The sequence below is a fragment of the Hyperolius riggenbachi genome, chromosome 4 (genome assembly GCF_040937935.1).
Source record: "Hyperolius riggenbachi isolate aHypRig1 chromosome 4, aHypRig1.pri, whole genome shotgun sequence".
NCBI lineage: Eukaryota > Metazoa > Chordata > Amphibia > Anura > Hyperoliidae > Hyperolius > Hyperolius riggenbachi.
In genome coordinates this window covers 361,608,567-361,629,542 of record NC_090649.1, presented here as the reverse complement: position 1 = coordinate 361,629,542, position 20,976 = coordinate 361,608,567, and the positions used below count along the sequence as shown (strand labels likewise).

Here is a 20,976-nt window from a genome sequence, read left to right as displayed (position 1 = left end):
GGGGGGAGTGGTGGGCATGAGGAGAGCCCACTATACATGCCTACTCTACCCCATCTTTACATTTTCATTTGGGCTAAGGTATACTTTAAGCTAAGGCAAAAAACCCCCCCCAAAAAACTTAATAGATCAATGGAAATCTTTAACGTAAAATTCAGAGATGCTGATGCCACTGTCAGTGTTTCTGTCATTTGGTGGCAGAAGTGGCAGAAGTGCAGTGAGAGCAGACAAAAAACAAACAAACAAAAGCAATGACAAGTGCAAAAATAATTTGCCCAAGGGTAATATTGGTGGTATATTTTACACTCCTATACCTATAACTTTAATAACCAAACTCAAAAGATATATAAAAATGTTTTTTATTCTGAAACATACAAAACAGGTAAAACAGGAATTGAATGAAAAGGTTCCATTATATAAAGAACATTAGAAGACAATTGCTGCAGAATATCTGGCCAAACTATATTAGTTGACCTCGTTTTGATCTTGCAAGATATCAGTTGGCCAACTAAAATGTCCACTGAATGGTACAAAGCCCATTTTCCAGAAGGAGTCCACAAGCAATTGCAAGCACCGACAGGCAGCGACCCATGTTCATCGACACTAATAAAAAAAGAAATCACAACAGACATAATGCACTAAAAATGTGAACACCAACAACTGATAAACTTTTTGTTCGCTTCAGTGGCACATTCATCTGAACATTTTATCAATATGTATTAAACACAGAAAATCCACATCGGTAATATTTGGAGCTTTGCAATGAGATTATTGCAAACTTGAACTAACCTTTTTGAGTAAATAGCAATCCGTGCTGGTGAATCCCTGGGCAAATGTCCTGGTGCACTTGCACCCTCACTCTGACGAGTGAATGGTGGGGCCAATAATAATAATAATAATAATAATCTGTTCGCATGGTGGGGTAGACAGCCGCAATAACATACGCGTGCTTATAAGCCTTGTAACAACCGTGTTGACATGAAAACCGGATTGTAAAATGTAAGCACTTTTTGCATGCCTTTTTGATTTCAAGCAGTAACACTGGAGATTACCAAGCAATCCATAAATGTGATGCATTGCTGTCTGCATGTCTTTGTCTAAAATGGCAATCCCTGCCGGTGAATCCCTGGTCAAATGTCCTGGTGCACTTGCACCCTCACTCTGCTGATGCAGCGAAATAGCCGCACTGACGAGTGAACGGTGGGGGCAATAATAATAATCTGTGCATTTGTATGAAGTGTGCATTAATGCTTTCGCTATGCAGGGCCCAGGGCCTTGATTCAAGTCAGTGCAAGGACCATTAAGGTAACCAACCTGCATGAATGAATAAGAGAGGCCTGAGGGGTGCCAGCCACGCCTCAGAAGGGAGGGGTAAGCCGGATGTATAAAAGCCCATCATGCAATGGGCGCTTCAGCTCTGTCTTGAGCAATATTGCTGCTGGGGGGATATTGTGTTGGTGGGGGGTTTTTATTTTATTTTTTTGCACGTTATTTTGCTCCTGATGAAATCTGTATGAGATGAAACATGTCGAACACTGTTAGCACTGTAAATATGTATTGCACTCCCTAAACCCTTGTATATAGACCTTCAGCTGCAATCATTTGTTTGGTGTGTGTGGTGGACCTTGATTGAGCAGTCTAGGTGTATGCAAGCGGGCTGACATACAAAAGCAAATCTGCCAGCCTTGTATTTTTTGCAATACATTCCTGCACTTTTGGTCAACATGCTAACCACACACACCTGTGGTAGTATACCATAAACAAACATCTATGCGATTAAGGCCTGGTGCACACCAGAGGAGTTTTTCTGAGCGTTTTGAGTTTTTAAATCTGCTGCTAATGTTATCCTATGTGTCTGTGCACACTGGAGCAATGAGGTTTTGTAAAAAACCCCATAGCATTACATTGGAAAGAGCTTTTGAAACCTCTAAAAGCTCTGCCCAATGTAATGCTATGGTTTTTTTTACAAAACCTCATTGCTCCAGTGTGCACAGACACATAGGATAACATTAGAAGCAGATTTAAAAACTCAAAACGCTCAGAAAAACTCCTCTGGTGTGCACCAGGCCTAAGTTCAGGTTTTTAGGTTTTTGTTTTTTTTATTTTACACTCCACCTATTGGGCACCACAAAGGTACAGCAGCTTGTGCATTTTGCACATATGTAACCTAATACGTGTGGGGGGGGGGGGGGGGGGGGGGGTTAGCAAAAACACTCGCCTGGAGCTTTTTTTAAGGCATTTGTTTGTGATACAGGTGTTTTTAGTGTACCTCACATACAATTGTATATATAGTCCTAGTGACTCTTTTTAAAAATTGATGTGTCTAGAATCAAGACACCATTTTTTGTACATTTGTGGGACTTTGAATCATTACATGATTCTCATGTTGCTTTTTGAGTTAATCTCTGCCATATTTAATGTACCTAAATAAGATAGGTTTACTTATGCACAGCATTATCTCATCTGGTCATCTAGCCTTTTGGAAATCACCTTAGACCTCATTCACACTATGCAACATAGTAGGCTGTGTGTTTACACTGCCATACACAGCATCTCCGTTAAGGTGCTGATCTCATTCACTGACAATTAATAAGATAGTGCTGGGTTTGTTAACAAATACATGCAGCCAGGGGCATTTGTAGGCATAGGCCACTGCCTGGAGTGCTATTGGTCCTGTGAGGTGCCATGCTTCTGATTAAGCCATGCCCCCAACTAAGCCACACCTCCCTCCTGAAGTTCTGCCCTGACTGGTGTTTGTACCTCCTATGTACCCTTGTGCCTTCTTCTGCCACCTTCAGTCCCCCTGTGCAACTTCTGCTCCCCCGTGCCCCCTTCATACCCTGTTCAAAGGTTTGTTTATACTGAAGGGACACTGGAAGGACAAATAGGCAGTACTGTTGACTTCACAGAGACTTGACCGTGAAGGACCGCAATTTTTACTAAAATGAGCTTCAGCTGTCTAAACAAAAATATATATGTAGAACCATTTAAATTATAAACTGGAACTCCTCACAACAATCTCACAACATCACACATGTATGGAGTGTTGGGTGCAGATTGTTGCTGAATTGGTTGGATGTGTGATGTTGGGAGATGGATTGTGGGGTTAGTGGGTGGCCTTTGTGTATGAGGATTTAATTGTGCATTAATTGAATGCTGTGCATAATTTTCAATAAAGCTTTAATAAGCTGAGTGCGCAGGAGTTCCAGTTTATAATTTATTTGAACATTTGTGAGTGGAAGTAGGGGTGCTCGTCCACTTGTCTCCTTGCAGCCCATTTTTATATTTTGGAAAAGGTGCACTATAATCATTTGCTAGTTTCTATATGTAGAACCAGGTTTCTGTGGGAAGTTTAATGTTAGTTTTTACTTTCAATAGCGTTCATGTGTTCTTGAAACATAATATGTACTCTTGAAATCAAGTAGGAGGCATGACCAGTTTGAGAGAGTTGAGTAGTAAGGTGGAGCTCACAGCAAAGCATGGGCAGGTAAGTGGGTTATATTGTGCAAAATAGTGGTAAATGCCATTGGAGGGGGAGCACAGAATGAAGGTGGCTGGAACAGATTGGAGGGGCACACAATGAAGGTGTACAGAGGCGGGGAGGTACATGCAGTAGCATCACAAGTGAATTCTGGGGGAAGATATTACCGATACTGAAGTTATAGATAAAATCTACACTTTGTCCCTTCCTCACACTAACCTCCCCTGTTCATTCTTAACACTAACCTCTCCTTTCCCCCCCACTAGCCTCCCTCTCCATGCCTAATACTGACCGAACTAACGGGGCTGAACTAATATATATATATATATATATATATATATATATATATATATATATATATATATATATATATATATATATATATATATATATATATATATATATATATATATATATATATATATATATATATATATATATATATATATTTTCCTTCATTCGTGGTTCAGCGATAGTGTAGCCAAACTCACAAGCGATCTGATCATAGTCCTTACCACTAGATCAGTTTGTCTACAGTATAGCTACTGATATAAGAGTTTGGCAACACTGTAGCTCACACTCATAACAGTCGACTATATGATAGCTGAGTGCCCGCATCCAATGAAACCCGTGCACCATAGCAGAAATTTGCATTGTGGTCTATAGTTGTACCAAATGAGCCTTTCACCCTAGCACCCCAAACTCCTGCTTATACAATTTGGCATGACTAAGACATGTGAATGGGATAACGAGGTGGTAGAACCAATAAATAAAACTACAGTTGTAGGTATGTCAATGAACAGTGTGGGCCCGGATTAACTGCTCCCTACCTAAACTTGCAGTCCATTTGGTGGAATGGGCCAAATTGATCTGTTAGAACAGAGCAATGGTAACGGATCCCATTGGTTAACATAGGATACATTTGCATCCGTTAGGATCCGGTCCGTTTTTTAATGCCAATGTGAACCAGGTGTAGGAAAAGGTGGGTAAAAACATGGGGTAAATCTTCAAAGAGCACCAAAACAAAAAAAACAAAACAAAAAAAAAAAATAGACACCAGTCAATGGGCCAGTCTGCTGCTGCACTGCTTCCCAAAGCACAAAGCAGTGGACCAACTCCACTGTGGCCACGTTTGTCCATTGCGTTTTCCCAATGCAGAAGCCCGGCCTGCACATTTGACAGCAGGCATAGAATGTCACATATCTGCTCCATAGTGCAGTGGACTCTGCCATAGACCACCAGCGTGTGAGCCAAGTATTTTCAAAGGGAAAACAGAACAAACTGTTTAATAATAATAAAAATAATAATAATACAAAGAAATTACGTTCGTCCTCATTACCTTATTATAGTTCAAAGTAGCAAAGTAAAAACTGTAGTCCATTACCTCGGATGGCCTGAGTGTTTGAAGTCAGCACAAAGAGTGTGATAAGTCTAAAACATAGGGGTGTGTAGTCGTGTTCCCAAATGACAGCAGGAATCAGCAGGAGCTTCCCGTAACTGGATAACAACAGTGCTTTAAGAAGAAGTGCAAACTGAGAACCAGTGTTCAAAGACTTGGGACTTGCCATAAACAGAACAATGAAAATTCCCATGAGGTAGGCTGCCTGTTCTGGAGAGAAAATAGAAAGCTGTTCTAGATTACTGTTTCAACATGCACATGGATATACTAAAGAGGGGAAGGTTTTCTATACTTAGAGATGTAAGATGCATTGATAGATCCTATAGATAGCCCTGACAGCACAAGACATGCAACCATCAGGTATGTTCTTTTGCTATAATATATAACTGCATTTCATACAAATTGGGCAACTGCGCAGAATGCTCCAGGCCATGAGAGCACGCTCGCGCAGATGATGCCGACCTGGTGAGGGGGTCCCAGGACACCAGAGCTGGGGTAAGGGACATATCGGCTGCCAGGGGCTGGATGAAGCCCCGGGTAAGTAGATTTTTTTTTTTTTTTTTTAATTGTTCAGACCTGACCTTTAAAGAGAACCCGAGGTGGGATTTAATTATGTTAGTGGGGCACAGAGGCTGGTTGTGCACACTAACACCAGCCTCCGTTGCCCCATGGTGTGCCTCCAGGACCCCCCTGCACGCCGCTATACCCCCCGCAGTGCTAGCGACACACATCGTGTCACCAGCACAATGTTTACCTATGTGCTGTCTGTTAGCGCCGCTCCCCCGCCTCCGCCGTATCGGCGCTACCCGCCCGCGTCCCTTCCCTCCAATCCATATCCCTCACACTTTGGTTGCCCTTTAAGTTCTGTTAAGATATTATCAAGATCAGTTAGATGTTGTTTTCCGGTTATTTTATTCAACAAGATTGCTGTAGTATGAGTATTGCCACAGTAAACTACTAGTAAAGCGGAAACTATTTTTTGATCCTATTTTAAATACAACTATTATAATCACGTTTTCAATGTATTAATAAGATTCATGTTTGCTTAACTATAAAGGCCTGATCTGATGGAATATTTTGTATGTATGCTGTATGATATGCAAATACAATTTCTTTACATAAAATCAAATACTGAGTGCTCGGATTCATTTTAAGGTATACCGACAATCAATAACGGTTATAGAAGGTTCAGACCCTGTCTACCCAAAACCAGAAAAAAGAAACCCTGTATTCAGCACCACTCCAGGATAAATATCATATACAAAAAGATCTTTATGAAACCGTGATCCACCATTAGGAAATATGTACAAAGGGGAGAACCCTCAACAAAATAAAACCAATTAAAACACCCCATGAAATGTCTCCATCATCAATCATATACCTGTCATTATGTAGTAACATATATTTAAACAGAACTGGGTGTTCTTATATAGAGCTCCCAGCCTGTTGGAAGCCGGGTTAAGTACACCTTATAAAGTGCAATAGTAGTGTCTTATTAGAGAGTCAAACACCAATAATATATAAAGGGTCATTAATAAACATGTGCAGCAAACAAATTAATAACAGTTATCAGCCATAGCAATAGCATAGTGTACTGTAGAGGATATATTTGAACAAAGCGCTAGTAAGTGATTCCACGATTATGGAGTAACAAGTGCAAAACTATACAATTCTATCGAATAAGATTAGAGACCTGAACTGCTGCCAGGCAAAAAAGAGTGACAGTGCAGCAGCCCACAGTAGTGCAAATAACGAAGGGTATACTTAGCCAGGAGTAGGAGGTAGGACAGGGTGTGATGGAGAGACAGGAGTCCCCTCTAGCAGCCCCACTAGTTCTATGGGCGCAACCCCACTTTATCAAGGAGAGGAGAGAAGGTCTCTCCTCTCCTTGATAAAGTGGGTTTGCGCCCGCGGAACTAGTTGGGCTGTTAGAGGGGACTCCTGTCTCTCCATCACACCCTGTCCCACCTGCTTACCAAAAAACTGACAAATCATGTCTGATAAAAACAAAACAGAGGACACCAAGAGCCCAATAGTGCAATATTGTCTGGTAAGCTCAATATATAATGTAATGTCAAAGGTTCTTATACTCACAAAGGTGGGTTACCATCAGGCAACCACTTGACAGGCAGGTGGGGAGTATTAGTACCTGACCCCACTCAGGTATAAAAGTCGCTCTCTGTAGATAGGAAAATGGGGAAAGAACCCCTCCACCAGGGGTGGACTTAATCGTGCTGTAATATGTACGAACAAAGGCGCCAAGCAGAGTAAAACAATGTTCTAAAAATGATAAAAAGAGGGAGGTCGAGGTGGTCTTACCTCCCTCTGGTAGTGGACATATACTCAAATGCAGAGTAAAAAATATACAATTTATTCACAGCTCCGTAAAATCGCAACGCGTTTTGCAGTCAACAGTCCCGCTTCATCAGGCAGTACAGGAGCATATAAAACTGGTTCAGGTCCATAAAGCATGTGAGCTCACACGCTTTGTGGACCTGAACCAGTTTTATATGCTCCTGTACTGCCTGATGAAGCGGGACTGTTGACCGCGAAACGCGTTGCGATTTTATGGAGCTGTGGATTAATTGTATATTTTTTACTCTGCATTTGAGTATATGTCCACTACCAGAGGGAGGTAAGTCCACCTCGACTTCCCTCTTTTTATCATTTTTAGAACATGGTTTTACTCTGCTTGGCGCCTCTGTTCGCACAAAATCATGTCTGAGTAGTCTTCATATACAAACTGCATATTTGTTACAAATCAGAAATTCATTATTGTATGGTAATCAGAATAAATCATCCAGCCTTACATAAATTAATAAAATACAGCTTTAAGGGGGACTTAACAGAGTACATAAAATACACCTAGTGTTTATACCCAAAGCAGCTATTCCAAACAGCCTGTAGAAATCCCATTCCTTTGCATATCTAATGATGTCCTCAGGGTCTGTGTTACTGCTGGATCCAGGCAGCTGTCGCCATCTAGTATACGCTTCACAAAGCAGACAAAATATACAAAGTTTGCTGTGAATCTAGAAAAAAAAAAAAAAAAAAAAGAAGAGTACCGGTATACTTCTTCATTAATTTCATTTCATGAAAGCATTTTTTTTTTTCGCCTGACAAAATTAATTTACCCTCAGAAGAATTGATAAATAGTTGATTAATAATTGATAAAACTGTATATCAAAATTAAAGGGAATCTGAAGTGAAAATAAACTTATGATATAATGATTCGTATGTGTAGTACAGCTAAGAAATAATACATTAGCACCAGAGATATACTGTATTTTTCGGACTATAAGACACACTTTCTTCCCCAAAAGTGTGTGTGTGTGTGTGTGTGTGTGTGTGTGTGTGTGTGTGTGTGTGTGTGTGTGTGTGTGTGTGTGTGTGTGTGTGTGTGTGTGTGTGTGTGTGTGTGTGTGTGTGTGTGTGTGTGTGTGTGTGTGTGTGTGTGTGTGTGTGTGTGTGTGATTCAGTGAGTCTTATGGTCCAAATATTACAATTTTGATTGAGCCAGTTGCACATAGACACCGTGATACCTGCATACCTGCTGCAGTCCCTGCCAAGCCTCTTGTACCCCACAACGGCAGAGTTAAGGGGGGATAAAAAAAAAGCCATTTCCCGCGGCTGTTCCCTCCGCTAAGCCACATCTGGCCAGTAATTTAAAAAACACTTTCCCCGCAGCAGCCCCTCACCTGCTACGTCTCATATAGACCCAGAATCCAGAGAATAACAAACTTTTTCCACGGCGCCCCTCCCCTCGCTGAGCCTCTTTTTGCCCCCCGGTAACAACACAATCGCCAAGTATTATAACCGGAGCGGCTCCAACGCCGCTTTATGCCTCTCTAACCTCCCCGGCAATTGCAGAGTCTGAAGCGCTACAGCGGAAGCTTGATCCAGCCGCCAGGATCCTCCATCTCGTGTCCTCCCATGCTTGCAGCTTCACGCTGGCGTCCTCTCACTGCGTGACCTGACGGTGGATCAGGTAATTAGGCTTCCGCTGTGGCGCTTCAGACTCTGCAATTGCCGGGGAGGTTAGAAAGGCATACATCAGCATTGGGGATGCTCTGGTTGTAACACTTGGCTATTGTGTTGTTGCAGGGGGCAACAAGAGGCTCAGCAGGGGAGGGGTGCCGCGGAGAAAGTTTGTTCTGTTATTCTCTGGATTCTGGGGCTATATAGGACTTCGTGGGGGAGGGGCTGCTGCGGGGAAAGTGTTAAATTTATTACTTTCCACTTGCCAGGGGCTCCAGGTTGGGGGGGGGCCATGAAACAGGTTTTTTTAAAAATTCTGGGCTGCCAGGAGCCACAGGAGGATGGACGGGGCACCACAGTATAGCTTTTTTCCCTGCTGTTGGCAGGGGATACAGAAACTTGAGGGGGGGGGGGGGGGAGGGTGCCAGTGTAACTGGGAGGCAGTTGGGGTATTGTAGCTGGGGAAGGCATCAAGGGTTACTTTAGATGGGCAGTGTAACTTAGGAGATAGAGCTAGCTTGGGGAGGGAAAGCTTCATAAGGCACCCCTGCACTATAGATGCACCTAAGATTAGTTATATTTTTTTTTCCTGATTTTTGCCCTTAAAGAGACTCTGTAACAAAAATGTCATTCTTTTTTCTACTATCCTACAAGTTCCTAAACCTATTCTAATGTGCTCTGGCTTACTGCAGCACTTTCTACTATCACCATCTCTGTAATAAATCAACTTATCTCTCTGTCGGATTTGTCGCCCTGTGTCTGGCAGGCTGCCAACTCTTCAGTGTTGTTGATCTGTTATGCACACCCCCCTACAGGCCCCCCTCTATGCACACTCTGTGTTTTATTTAGATTAGGCAGTCTCTCTTCTCTCTGGTCAGTGAGATAAGAGAGCTGTCTGCCTTTTACAAGCTGGATAAATCGTCCTCTGAGCTGGCTGGGCTGTCACATACTGAGGAATTACAGACACAGAGCTGTCTGCAGGAAGAAACTGCCTGTCACTCTTCAGTAGATGATAGCTGCAGGGGAAGGTAAACACACAAATGATCTCTTGAGATTCAAAAGGAAGGCTGTATACAGCCTGCTTGTGTATGGATGTATTTTCTATGTGTGGGCATACTGTACATCAACCTACTTCCGGTTTTGGTGGTCATTTTGTTTATAAACAAACTTTTTAAAACTGTTGACTACCTTTAATGCTGCGGGGACCGGCAAAATTGTGATTGTGACAGAGAGGAATAGGAGATGTCCCCTGACGCACTGGTATGTTTACTTTTGTGCGATTTTAACAATACAGATTCTCTTTAAAACCTGGGTGCATCTTATGGTGTTCGTTATGGTCCTAATATTGTTTCCAGTACAGGAAGGGTTAAGAAACTCCAGTTGTTATCTAAATAAAAGAGCTTATCTGAGCTCGACACTTTCAAAGTCGCAGAGAGCTCTGTCTTCTGAAGCTTATTATCTCAAGTGTCTGTCACTGTATTTTGTTTTTTCTGCAGAGTAAAGTTCAAAAGTTCACTAGCCTGCTCTGTGAAATCATTTAGAATGCCGAGTGTAGTCTGTAAATTGCAAATATTAGAGAATGATGAAATGTTATAAAAAAAAAAAAAAAAAACTATAACACAAAATAAAAAAAATATGAGACCATTTTATTTGCTACTAATGTTCTATTAATTATCTGTACTACACATACAATTCATCATAATTTTTTTTTCGCTTCAGTGCCACTTTAAAATGTTTTCAGGCTGCTTGGACAACCATGAAAATAGAGCTGAATATGAAAACATATTTTGCAAGATGTGTTTCTGTGACCCAAAATGAAATTAACAAATAATTAACCTTCTGTTTACTATACCAAAGTAATACTAGGCTTGGTGCACAAAAGGCCAATAAAATTGCCTGAGCACAGCAATTTTACTGGTACGAAGGCCAGAGGAGCAGCACTGTTACACTAGGGCCATGGGCAGGGCTGCGGAGTAGATACAAAAATCCTCAGACTCAAACTCCGATTTCTTAGTTTAGGATTCTACTGACTCTTCGACTCCTAATCTGCATATTACAATCTTGTTGAAAGTATATAACATAAAAGGCATCTCATCACTGCCAATGCTTAGGAATTATAAAAAGACAACTGAAGAGAAAGAGATATGGACGCTGCCATATTTATTCCCTATTATACAATACCAGTTACCTGGCTATTCTGCTGATCCTCTGCCTCTAATACTTTAGCCATAGGCCCTAAACAAGCATATGCAGATCCGGTGTTTGACATTATTGTCAGATCTGACAAGATTAGCTGCATGTTTCTTTCTGGTGTGATTCAGACATTATTACAGTCAAATAGACCAGCAGGGCTGCCAGGCAACTGGTATTGTTTAAACGAAAATAAACATGGTAGCCTGCATCAGGGCTGTGGAGTCGAGGCAATTTTAGGGTGCCTGGAGTCGGAGTCGGGAGAAAATGCACCGACTCCGACTGAATTTAAACTATTTAAAATAGAAAATATGATAAAATGTTCTATTTCTCAGATAATAGTCATCATAAATAATTTATATATACAGTAATAGCTGCGCTTAGTCTACAAAAAGGAAATAAACCAATCAAAAAATAGTTACTTGTGCCGATTTAATAAAGCAGCCCCCGTATTTTTTAAGTCAGATATACATATCTGATTGTTACCTTACAGACATAGCGGTCAGTACGCTGGTCTGCTGGGCACTTTGTAATAGATCTGTTATTGTAGTTCTATGTGACCTTATTATTTGTGCTTTAGCTAGTTTCTTGATAAATATATATATATATATATATATATATATATATATATATATATATATATATATATATATATATATATATATAGATATAGATATATATATATATATATATATATATATATGCAGATTTGCTAATATATATTTATCCGTTAGTTGAGCCGTTTGTTTTTGTTTTTTTCTGTATTATTGTTTATTGCCTTGTTTCCTTGGGTGTTGGACGTTCGCTGCATCTGTGGTGGGTCAGGGAAGTCCACTATCCTGATAGCTTGGATTCTGCCATCACCACGTTAGTGACTGGTAGTATTCCTGCTACTCTAGTTTCTGGAAACATAACTATAGGCTGCGGTTGCTATTAGTTACTTTCCTTCCGGTAGTCTTGCTGGTGACTGGTTGTTAACCTGCTTGCTCTGCTTCTGTGGACTTGACTGTGAGCTGCGGTTGCTGCTAGTTACGCTCCAATCTATAGTCCTGTCTTGTACCTGTCTGAATGCTTGCTATCGCTAGGACAGCTCTTAGTCTTGCAAGCGTTCAGTCTGTCTTTCTTATATCTGTTTTGTTACTTACCCAGAGGCTCAGACGGCATCCGCTCTGAGCAACCTGTGTAGCCTCTTCCATTATCCAGCTACTTAACCTTGTTGCGCTGGGTGGTCAGAAAATGTGCCCCCCCAGCATTACAACTATACTCTACATATGCACTCCCCACAGAGCTGCAGGGGATCCACTGAGAATGTTGTGCACATTGAACACAGCGGTGTTGTCTATCACCCATAAACCTGGTTCAGATTATACATGAAGAATGTGTAATAGAGGAAGAATAGCCTCATTCTCCTGCAGAGTACTTGCACATCACTCTTACATGTACCCACAGTTACATTGCCTAGGGCCTGATCCATGCTCAGATTGTGCATGAAGAATGTGTAATAGAGAAAGAATCCCAGCAGAGTACCTGCACATCACTCTTACGTGTACCCACAGTCACATTGCCTAGGGCCTGATAGATGTAAGTACTCTTACCAAGGACTAGTTTTAGTCTTTGGCTAAAAGTATTAGAGGCAGGAGATCAACTGGATAGCCAGGTAACTGGTATTGTTTAAAAGGGAATAAATGGCAGTCTCCATATCCCTCTCACTTCAGTTGTATTTTAAAATTCCTAAGCGTTGGCAGGTAAGAGATGCATTTCATGTTATAAAAAAAACAACTTGGGTCAGAAGAATATGGAGGCCAGGGCTGTGGAGTCGGTACAAAAATCCACAGACTCCGACTCCTCAGGTTAGGATTCCGCCGACCCCTCGACTCCGACTCCTCTAATTTGCATATTACAATTTTGGTGATTTTTAAAGTCGGCGGAATCCTAACCTGAGGAGTCGGTGGAAAATCACCAAAATTGTAATATGCAAATTAGAGGAGCCGGAGTCGAGGGGTCTGCAGGATCCTAACCTGAGGAGTCGAAGTCGGTGGATTTTTGTACCAACTCCACAGCCCTGGTCTCCATATTCTTCAGACCCGAGTTGTTTTTTTACGCCATACTGTATTAAGATGGCATCTGCTTTTGGGTAAAAAAAAAGCACCTGGCCAGGAAGCTGACACTCTACCCTCTCAGCCATCCTGGTCTGTCATTGTCAATAGGAATATCCCTGTATATTGTCTGTATAATAAGATTCACCAGAGCCCCATATCTACTGGATTCCACTCTATAAAAGAGCTGAAAAGACAGGGCCGAAAGCCTGGAAGACTGTGGCGCAAATCTCAGTTGCCACAAGACAAACATGCTTTAATCCTCCACTTGAACTACCAAAAGGTAATCACGAGAAAAAGTCATCCTTTCTATCACATGAGATTATCACGAGATTGCAAATGCAGTTAACAAACCAGCCCAACTGTTCGGCACAGTGGAAAAACTCTGCAACCCAGCATGCCAATATGTAATATTCAGTCTTCAATTGGACCTTTGTGACTAATTTCTCCATTTCTTCTCAAAGTCTCCGCTATACCTTCCACCATCGGACCCTTATATAGCACCAAAGACCATTAGCAGAGACAACGTAACATCTTGGTCAAAGGAGATTGAAATAGAAGGCACATCAAGCATCCTCCTTCACCTTCACCAAACTACTTGTGACTTGGATCCTGGCCTAACACAGTTCATGTTGAACTGCCCTGACCTGTTTGTACCGGTATTCCTTAAAATCGTAAACCGTTCCTTACAATTAGGGATATTTTCTGCTTTATTTAAGGAAGCAAACATCAAGCCTCTCCTTAAAAAAAAAAAAAAAACCTTCCCTGGACCCAGATGCAATAAACAACTACAGACCTGTCTTTATCCTTCCCTTTCTGGGTAAGCTATTTAAAAAAAAAAAAATAAAAAAAAAAAAAAGCCATATACCTCTAACTAGAAGCCAAAATCTTACAAAAAAAAAAAAAAGTTATGATCCATTCCAGTCTGGCTTCAGGAAACATCACAGCACTGAAACTGCCCTCATCCAAATCTGCAACCAACTGCTCAAGGCAAGAGACAGAGGAAAGTGCTCCATCCTGATACTGCTAGACCTTTTTGCAGCCTTTGATACAGTTGACCATGACATCTTGATAAGCAGGCTACAGGAATACAATAGACGTTGATGGCATCGGGCTTGATTCATTAAGCTGCACTGTTAAGCAATGCACTTTAATGTGAAGGAGCAGCCGCTAATGCATGCCTTACATAGCAGCTGCTATGTAATCTGCGTGCCTTCCTTAGATAGGCGCGTGCCTTCCTTATGCTGGATACACGGTGCATTCCCACACTCGATGCGCCCGTCGATTCGCCTCGACTCGATTATTTCCGACATGCCCGATTCACATTTGGATGGATCGTTAGGTCGATTTGGCATACTTTACATGTATATCGACCTAACAATCATCGAAATGCGCTTGGAAATAATCAAGTCGATGCGTATCGATGGGCGCATCGAGTGCAGGAACGCGCCGTGTGTATCCAGCATTAGATAGGAGCGTGCCTTCCTATACATAGTTACTATGTATAGGAAGGCACGCTCCTATCTAAGGAATGCAAATGCATGCCTTATATAGTAGCGCTCGCTGCTATGTAAGGAGCATGCCTTCCTTAGGAGCGTGCCTTACTTAGATAGGAGCGTGCCTTCTTATACATAGTTACTATGTATAGGAAGGCACGCTCCTATCTATGGAAAGCACACTCCTAAGGAAGGCACGTTCCTAAGGTAGGCATGCTCCTTACATAGCAGCGAGCGCTGCTATGTAAGACATGCATTAGCTTCTGCTCCTTCACATTAAGGTGCGCTGCTTTAGCAGTGCAGCTTAATGTATCAAGCCCATACTTTTTCAGTCGTTCCAATCCTTCTTGAGTGGCAGAACCCAAAAAGTGTCTATGGGGCCCCTTCCTGTCTACCTCTGTACCACTTAAGTATGGGGTGCCCCAGGGCTCAATCCTTTCTCCCCTGCTTTTCACAATTTACATGTTACTGCTTGGAAAACGAATCCAAAAACATGACCTGACATACCAATGCTATGCTGACGACACTCAACTATATCTTTCCTTCAAGCCTGGTGTGACAGACCCAACTCCAACTATAAACGCTTAGGTGAACTACAGCAATGGATGAGTGACAACTGGCTGAGACTAAATGCAGATAAAACTGAAGTCCTTCTGATCGGAGGGCAGAGCATGACAACAAAACAACTTAACTTGCAGTCTTCACCACTGGGAATAGGAGGCACGGAGTCCTATGAGAGAAAAGCACTATAGAAATGTTATTGTTATAATAAAATTCACAGGAGCTCCATACCTACTGGGTTCCAGCATGTATCCCTGCCACCTTGGAGAAAAAGGATTCTACCTTTTGCTATAACTAATATAGAAAAGGCCAAGGAAGGGGGCAGATCTATGCACCGGAACCCAGCTGATACAGGGTTCCAGTGACTCTAATGGTGCCCGTACAATAAAAACTTTCAATTTTCCCATTTATTCAACCAAAATTGTAGAATCTAATGAAAGTTATCTTTTTTTCTTTTCGATCAAGAAAAATGAACAATTATCCTGTTTTTTCTATAAAAAGCTAATCTGACATGTGTATTCGAACTAACGGAATAATCGAATCTAATCGGAAAATATTGTATGGGCACCTTTACAAAGATTTTTGAAGGACCACTATTGCGAAAAAGTAGGCAGTTGATCTGATAGAACCAACAGGTTTTGGGTCAGTCCATTTCCTCTTCTTTGTTTTCAACAGCATCTCCTGAACAGCAGTTTAACTGCCAAAATAGTAAGCTACCAGCCAGCCTCCCCACTCACTTGCACACTATGGCCTCGATTCATCATTGGCTTTACGATAACTTTTTCCAGTTCGTTAAATTACCGAATTTGAAGTTTATCGATTTCTAGTTACAGTGATGTGAAAAACTATTTGCCCCCTTCCTGATTTCTTATTCTTTTGCATGTTTGTCACACTTAAATGTTTCTGCTCAACAAAAACTGTTAATTATGAATCAAAGATAACATAATTGAACACAAAATGCAGTTTTAAATGAGGATTCTTATTATTTAGTGAGAAAAAAAACTCCAAATCTACATGGCCCTGTGTGAAAAAGTGATTGCCCTCCTTGTTAAAAAATAACTTAACTGTGGTTTATCACACCTGAGTTCAATTTCTGTAGTCACCCCCAGGCCCGATTACTGCCACACCTGTTTCAATCAAGAAATCACTTAAATAGGAGCTATCTGACACAGAGAAGTAGACCAAAAGCACCTTAAAAGCTAGACATCATGCCAAGATCCAAAGAAATTCAGGAACAAATGAGAACAAAAGTAATTGAGATCTATCAGTCTGGTAAAGGTTATAAAGCCATTTCTAAAGCTTTGGGACTCCAGTGAACCACAGTGAGAGCAATTATCCACAAATGGCAAAAACATGGAACAGTAATGATGAACCTTCCCAGGAGTGGCTGGCCGACCAAAATTACCCCAAGAGCGCAGAGAAAACTCATCCGAGAGGCCACAAAAGACCCCAGGACAACATCTAAAGAACTGCACGCCTCACTTGCCTCAATTAAGGTCAGTGTCCCCGACTCCACCATAAGAAAGAGACTGGGAAAAAACAGCCTGCATGGCAGATATCCAAGGTGCAAACCACTTTTAAGCAAAAAGAACATTAAGGCTTGTCTCAATTTTGCTAAAAAACATCTCAATGATTGCCAAGACTTTTGGGAAAATACCTTGTGGACCGACGAGACAAAAGTTGAACTCTTTGGAAGGTGCGTGTCCCGTTACATCTGGCGTAAAATTAACACAGCATTTCAGCAAAAGAACATCATACCAACAGTACAATATGGTGGTGGTAGTGTGATGGTCTGGGGTTGTTTTGCTGCTTCAGGACCTGGAAGGCTTGCTGTGATAGATGGAACCATGAATTCTACTGTCTACCAAAAATCATGAAGGAGAAGGTCCAGCCATCTGTTCGTCAACTCAAGCTGAAGCGATCTTGGGTGCTGCAGCAGGACAATGACCCAAAACACACCAGCAAATCCACCTCTGAATGGCTGAAGAAAAACAAAATGAAGACTTTGGAGTGGCCTAGTCAAAGTCCTGACCTGAATCCTATTGAGATGGTGTGGCATGACCTTAAAAAGGCGGTTCATGCTAGAAAACCCTCAAATAAAGCTGAATTACAACAATTCTGCAAAGATGAGTGGGCCAAAATTCCTCCAGAGCTCTGTAAAAAACTCGTTGCAAGTTATCGCAAACGCTTGATTGCAGTTATTGCTGCTAAGGGTGGCCCAACCAGTTATTAGATTCAGGGGGCAATTTCTTTTTCATACAGGGCCATGTAGGTTTTGAGTTTTTTTTTCTCACTAAATAATAAAAACCATCATTTAAAACTGCATTTTGTGTTCAATTATGTTATTTTTGACTTTAACCACCTTAGCGGTATGGACGAGCTCAGCTCGTCCATTACCGCCAGAGGGTGCCGCTCAGGCCCTGCTGGGCCGATTTTGATGAAATAAAGAGCAGCACACGCAGCCGGCACTTTGCCAGCCGCGTGTGCTGCCCGATCGCCGCCGCTCTGCTGCGATCCGCCGCAAGCAGCGGCGAAAGAGGGTCCCCCCAGCCGCCTGAGCCCTGCGCAGCCGGAACAAATAGTTCCGGCCAGCGCTAAGGGCTGGATCGGAGGCGGCTGACGTCAGGACGTCGGCTGACGTCCATGACGTCACTCCGCTCGTCGCCATGGCGACAGGAGAAGCCAAACATGGAAGGTTGCTCATTGCGGCCTTCCGTGTTACTTTTGGCCGCCGGAGGCGATCAGAAGAACGCCTCCGGAGCGCCATCTAGTGGGTTTTCATGCAGCCAACTTTCAGTTGGCTGCATGAAATAGTTTTTTTTTAATTTAAAAAAAACCCTCATGCAGCCGATCTTAATAGAACGCCAGGGTGGTTAAAGAGGAACTCCAGTGAAAATAATGTAATAAAAAAAGTGCTTCATTTTTACCATAATTATGTATAAATGATTTAGGCAGTGTTTGCTCATTGTAAAATTTTTCCTCTCCCAGATTCACATTCTGACATGTATTACATGGTGACATTTTTACTGTGGGCAGGTTATGTAGCTGTTTCTAGCTGTTTTGGCCTTGCAGACAGCTATAAACAGCCATTTCCTGTCTGTGAACATTGTTACATTGTGGCAGTTTGCCCAGAGTACCGTACGGTACCAGAGCCTCTTGTGGGAGGGGTTTCAGCACAAAATCAGTCATACAGCGCCCCCTGATGGTCTGTTTGTGAAAATCATTATATTTCTCATGTAAAAGGGGGTATCAGCTACTAATTGGGATAAAGTTAAATTTTTGGTCGGAGTTTTTCTTTAACGGTTTTTGATGAGCAGAAACATTTAAGTGTGACAAACATGCAAAAGAATAAGAAATCAGGAAGGGGGAAAATAGTTTTTCACATCACTGTATATTCATCAAGGTTTTTCCGCATTCAGCGTGAATTTGATAAAATATCGATAACAATGCTGTAAACATTCGGTAACGTGTCGATATTTCCATTTTACAGCGGTAATTTAACACAAGGCCATAAGATTCCCATGGAATTGTGGGTAAAAAAGCAGTCCTTTGAACACCACGTAGCAACATTCCGAATAGGGCTTAACACCTGGACCAGGATTCTGGAAGTGGGTTGGGACAGTCCCACAATTTCACCAGCTATGGCTTGATAGGAGCTTTTTCTGAAAAAATGTAGTGCAGCTAGCAATTTAGTTAACCCTGGCACTGCCTGTGTTCTCTTACAAGATGATTGAAGAGAAATGACAATGTCCTGGTATAGCAAATAAATCAGTTCTTTTGCAAATTGATATGTTTCTAGACCTTATTCTTGCCCTTCTGCGCCTTTGAATCACTTTCAGCTGATACAAAACCACTTCAAATGGCTCCATCTTCTCTGTCAGCAATGATGTGACAGGAATAACGACAGAGCAGTGAAGGAGATAACTAATCCTAAATGTAACGCTACACCCACTTTCATGAATTGCACTTTCTTCTGTTTTATCGCATCATTACCGAATGCTCGCTAACAGCTGTAGATAAGTTTATTTCAGGATTCATCAAAGTTATCGAGTTCGGTATTTTACCGAGCTATTGGTAATTGATTCGATGTCTTGATGAATCGAGGCCTATGTTGTCAGTTCGACTTTGCAACTGCTGTTTAGGAAATGCTATTGAAAACAAAGAAAACCCTGAGAATACCTCATGTCGGTTCTGTCAGATTTTAACTGCCTACTTTTTTTGCGATAGTGGTCCTATTAGTGTACCTCCGTGTTTTTCATGTAGATCAGAGATGCATTTTACCTAAACCTAGGATATTGCTGGAGAGTAGCTGTTAAATAGAAAACCAGAGGCCTGGAACCCACAACAAATCACTATTGCAATTGCTAGCATTTTTAATGAGCATTTTGTAAGCAATTTCATGGGCATTTTCTGGCGATTTTGGTAGCGATTTTAAAAAGTGTAAGTTTTTTCCCAGCGATTTTTTACAGTGTGCAGTAATTTAAAAAACGCTAGGAAATCACTTTGTGTAGGTTTTGACGAACGGTTAAGCCAGTGTCTATATACTTTACATTGCAGAAACGCTAATGCTCAAAAATGATGCATGTCCTGCGTTTGCGATTTTGGTAATCGCAATCGCTCCAATGGAATGTGGCCCATCCACTAACATTAGCTGAGTGTTTAGGGAAATCACTAGCGTTTTGAAAGCCTCCCCAAATGCTCAAAAAAAAACCTCTAGTGGGTTCCAGCCTTCATCCTTGGTGGGTACAGACAGAAACAAAGAACATCCATCAGGCCCTAGGCAGTCTAACTGTACAGTAAATGTAAATAAATTTGTATTTGTCATACAACATATAAGTCTGACAGTAGAGAAACAGCTCTTTAACTGCAGTAGGGTAAGAAACCAGACAAGAGGTAAAACTACCCATTGTACAACCTAATCCACCTAGCGACACTCTCTGTTGCCACTAATGGAACTCCCAGTTAGATTAGAATCCGATCATCTGATTATAGGTTTACTTTCAGCTCTGCGCTCGCTCTCTCTCCCCTTCCCCCACTAGACAGCCTCTGTATTTATGGCTGGATTTCCATACCAGGACTCACTGGAACCCAGTAAAGCCTTGTTAGTGGCATTAGGGAGCAATACAGAGCTAGTAAGGCTGCACTAGAAGTCCAAATTGTCATTCAAACGACAAGTCGGACAACAAATTGTTCAAAAAAGTTGGACATGTGTACGTACCTTTACTCTCCCCCACTAACAAGTTTTAGGGTCCCTGCTGTGATTTTCCTCATATGTGATTTTGTTTGTATGTAGCACAGTGTCAAATCAGGTCATTGCTTTTGTCTAGCACTCGTTTTCAATACAGAGGCTGAGGGCATGGTGGGTCAGTTAGGAGACCAATTTAAAGAAAGGAATAAAGATTTATTGCAGGAATGTATACCATTAGGCAACATTATCCACACAGTATCAGTGCTCTAACTCTAACATATAGGTGACTGTAAATACTCCATGTTCAGGTCTCCAAAAGCCTACCTAACAAGTGCCAAAACAATCATCAAGCCCAACTTACGCAAGGGGTTAAGTTATACAAACTGACAAAAAAAATAGGAGCCCCATAGCAATCAATAATTCTTGTTTGTTTTTACACAAGTGAACATGAAACTTAGCTAGCTGTTTTGACGGTGTCTTTGTACTGTGTTCGTTTTGCTAGTTTTTATATATTAAAGGCTGTAATAATTTTATCTGCAACATGCATACTAAAGACAGGATTTCCTTTTTAAGGAACAGTAAATGAATAT

General features: G+C 41.6%; 1 protein-coding gene across 5 annotated transcripts in view; it reads right to left on the bottom strand.

Annotated features, from left to right (window-relative positions):
• Window positions 1-378: 378 nt before the first annotated feature.
• ARV1 (ARV1 homolog, fatty acid homeostasis modulator) overlaps window positions 379-20,976 on the bottom strand; it is a 37,055-nt gene continuing 16,457 nt past the window's right edge. For all 5 annotated transcript variants that reach the window (XM_068231959.1, XM_068231957.1, XM_068231955.1 and 2 more), the window contains exons 4-6: window positions 7,756-7,909; window positions 4,863-5,087; window positions 379-600 (exon numbers count right to left, since the gene is read on the bottom strand). In XM_068231959.1, coding sequence (XP_068088060.1) covers window positions 506-600; window positions 4,863-5,087; window positions 7,756-7,909 — 474 coding nt within the window. In that variant the 3' untranslated portion in view covers window positions 379-505. The remainder of the gene's footprint in view (window positions 601-4,862; window positions 5,088-7,755; window positions 7,910-20,976) is intronic.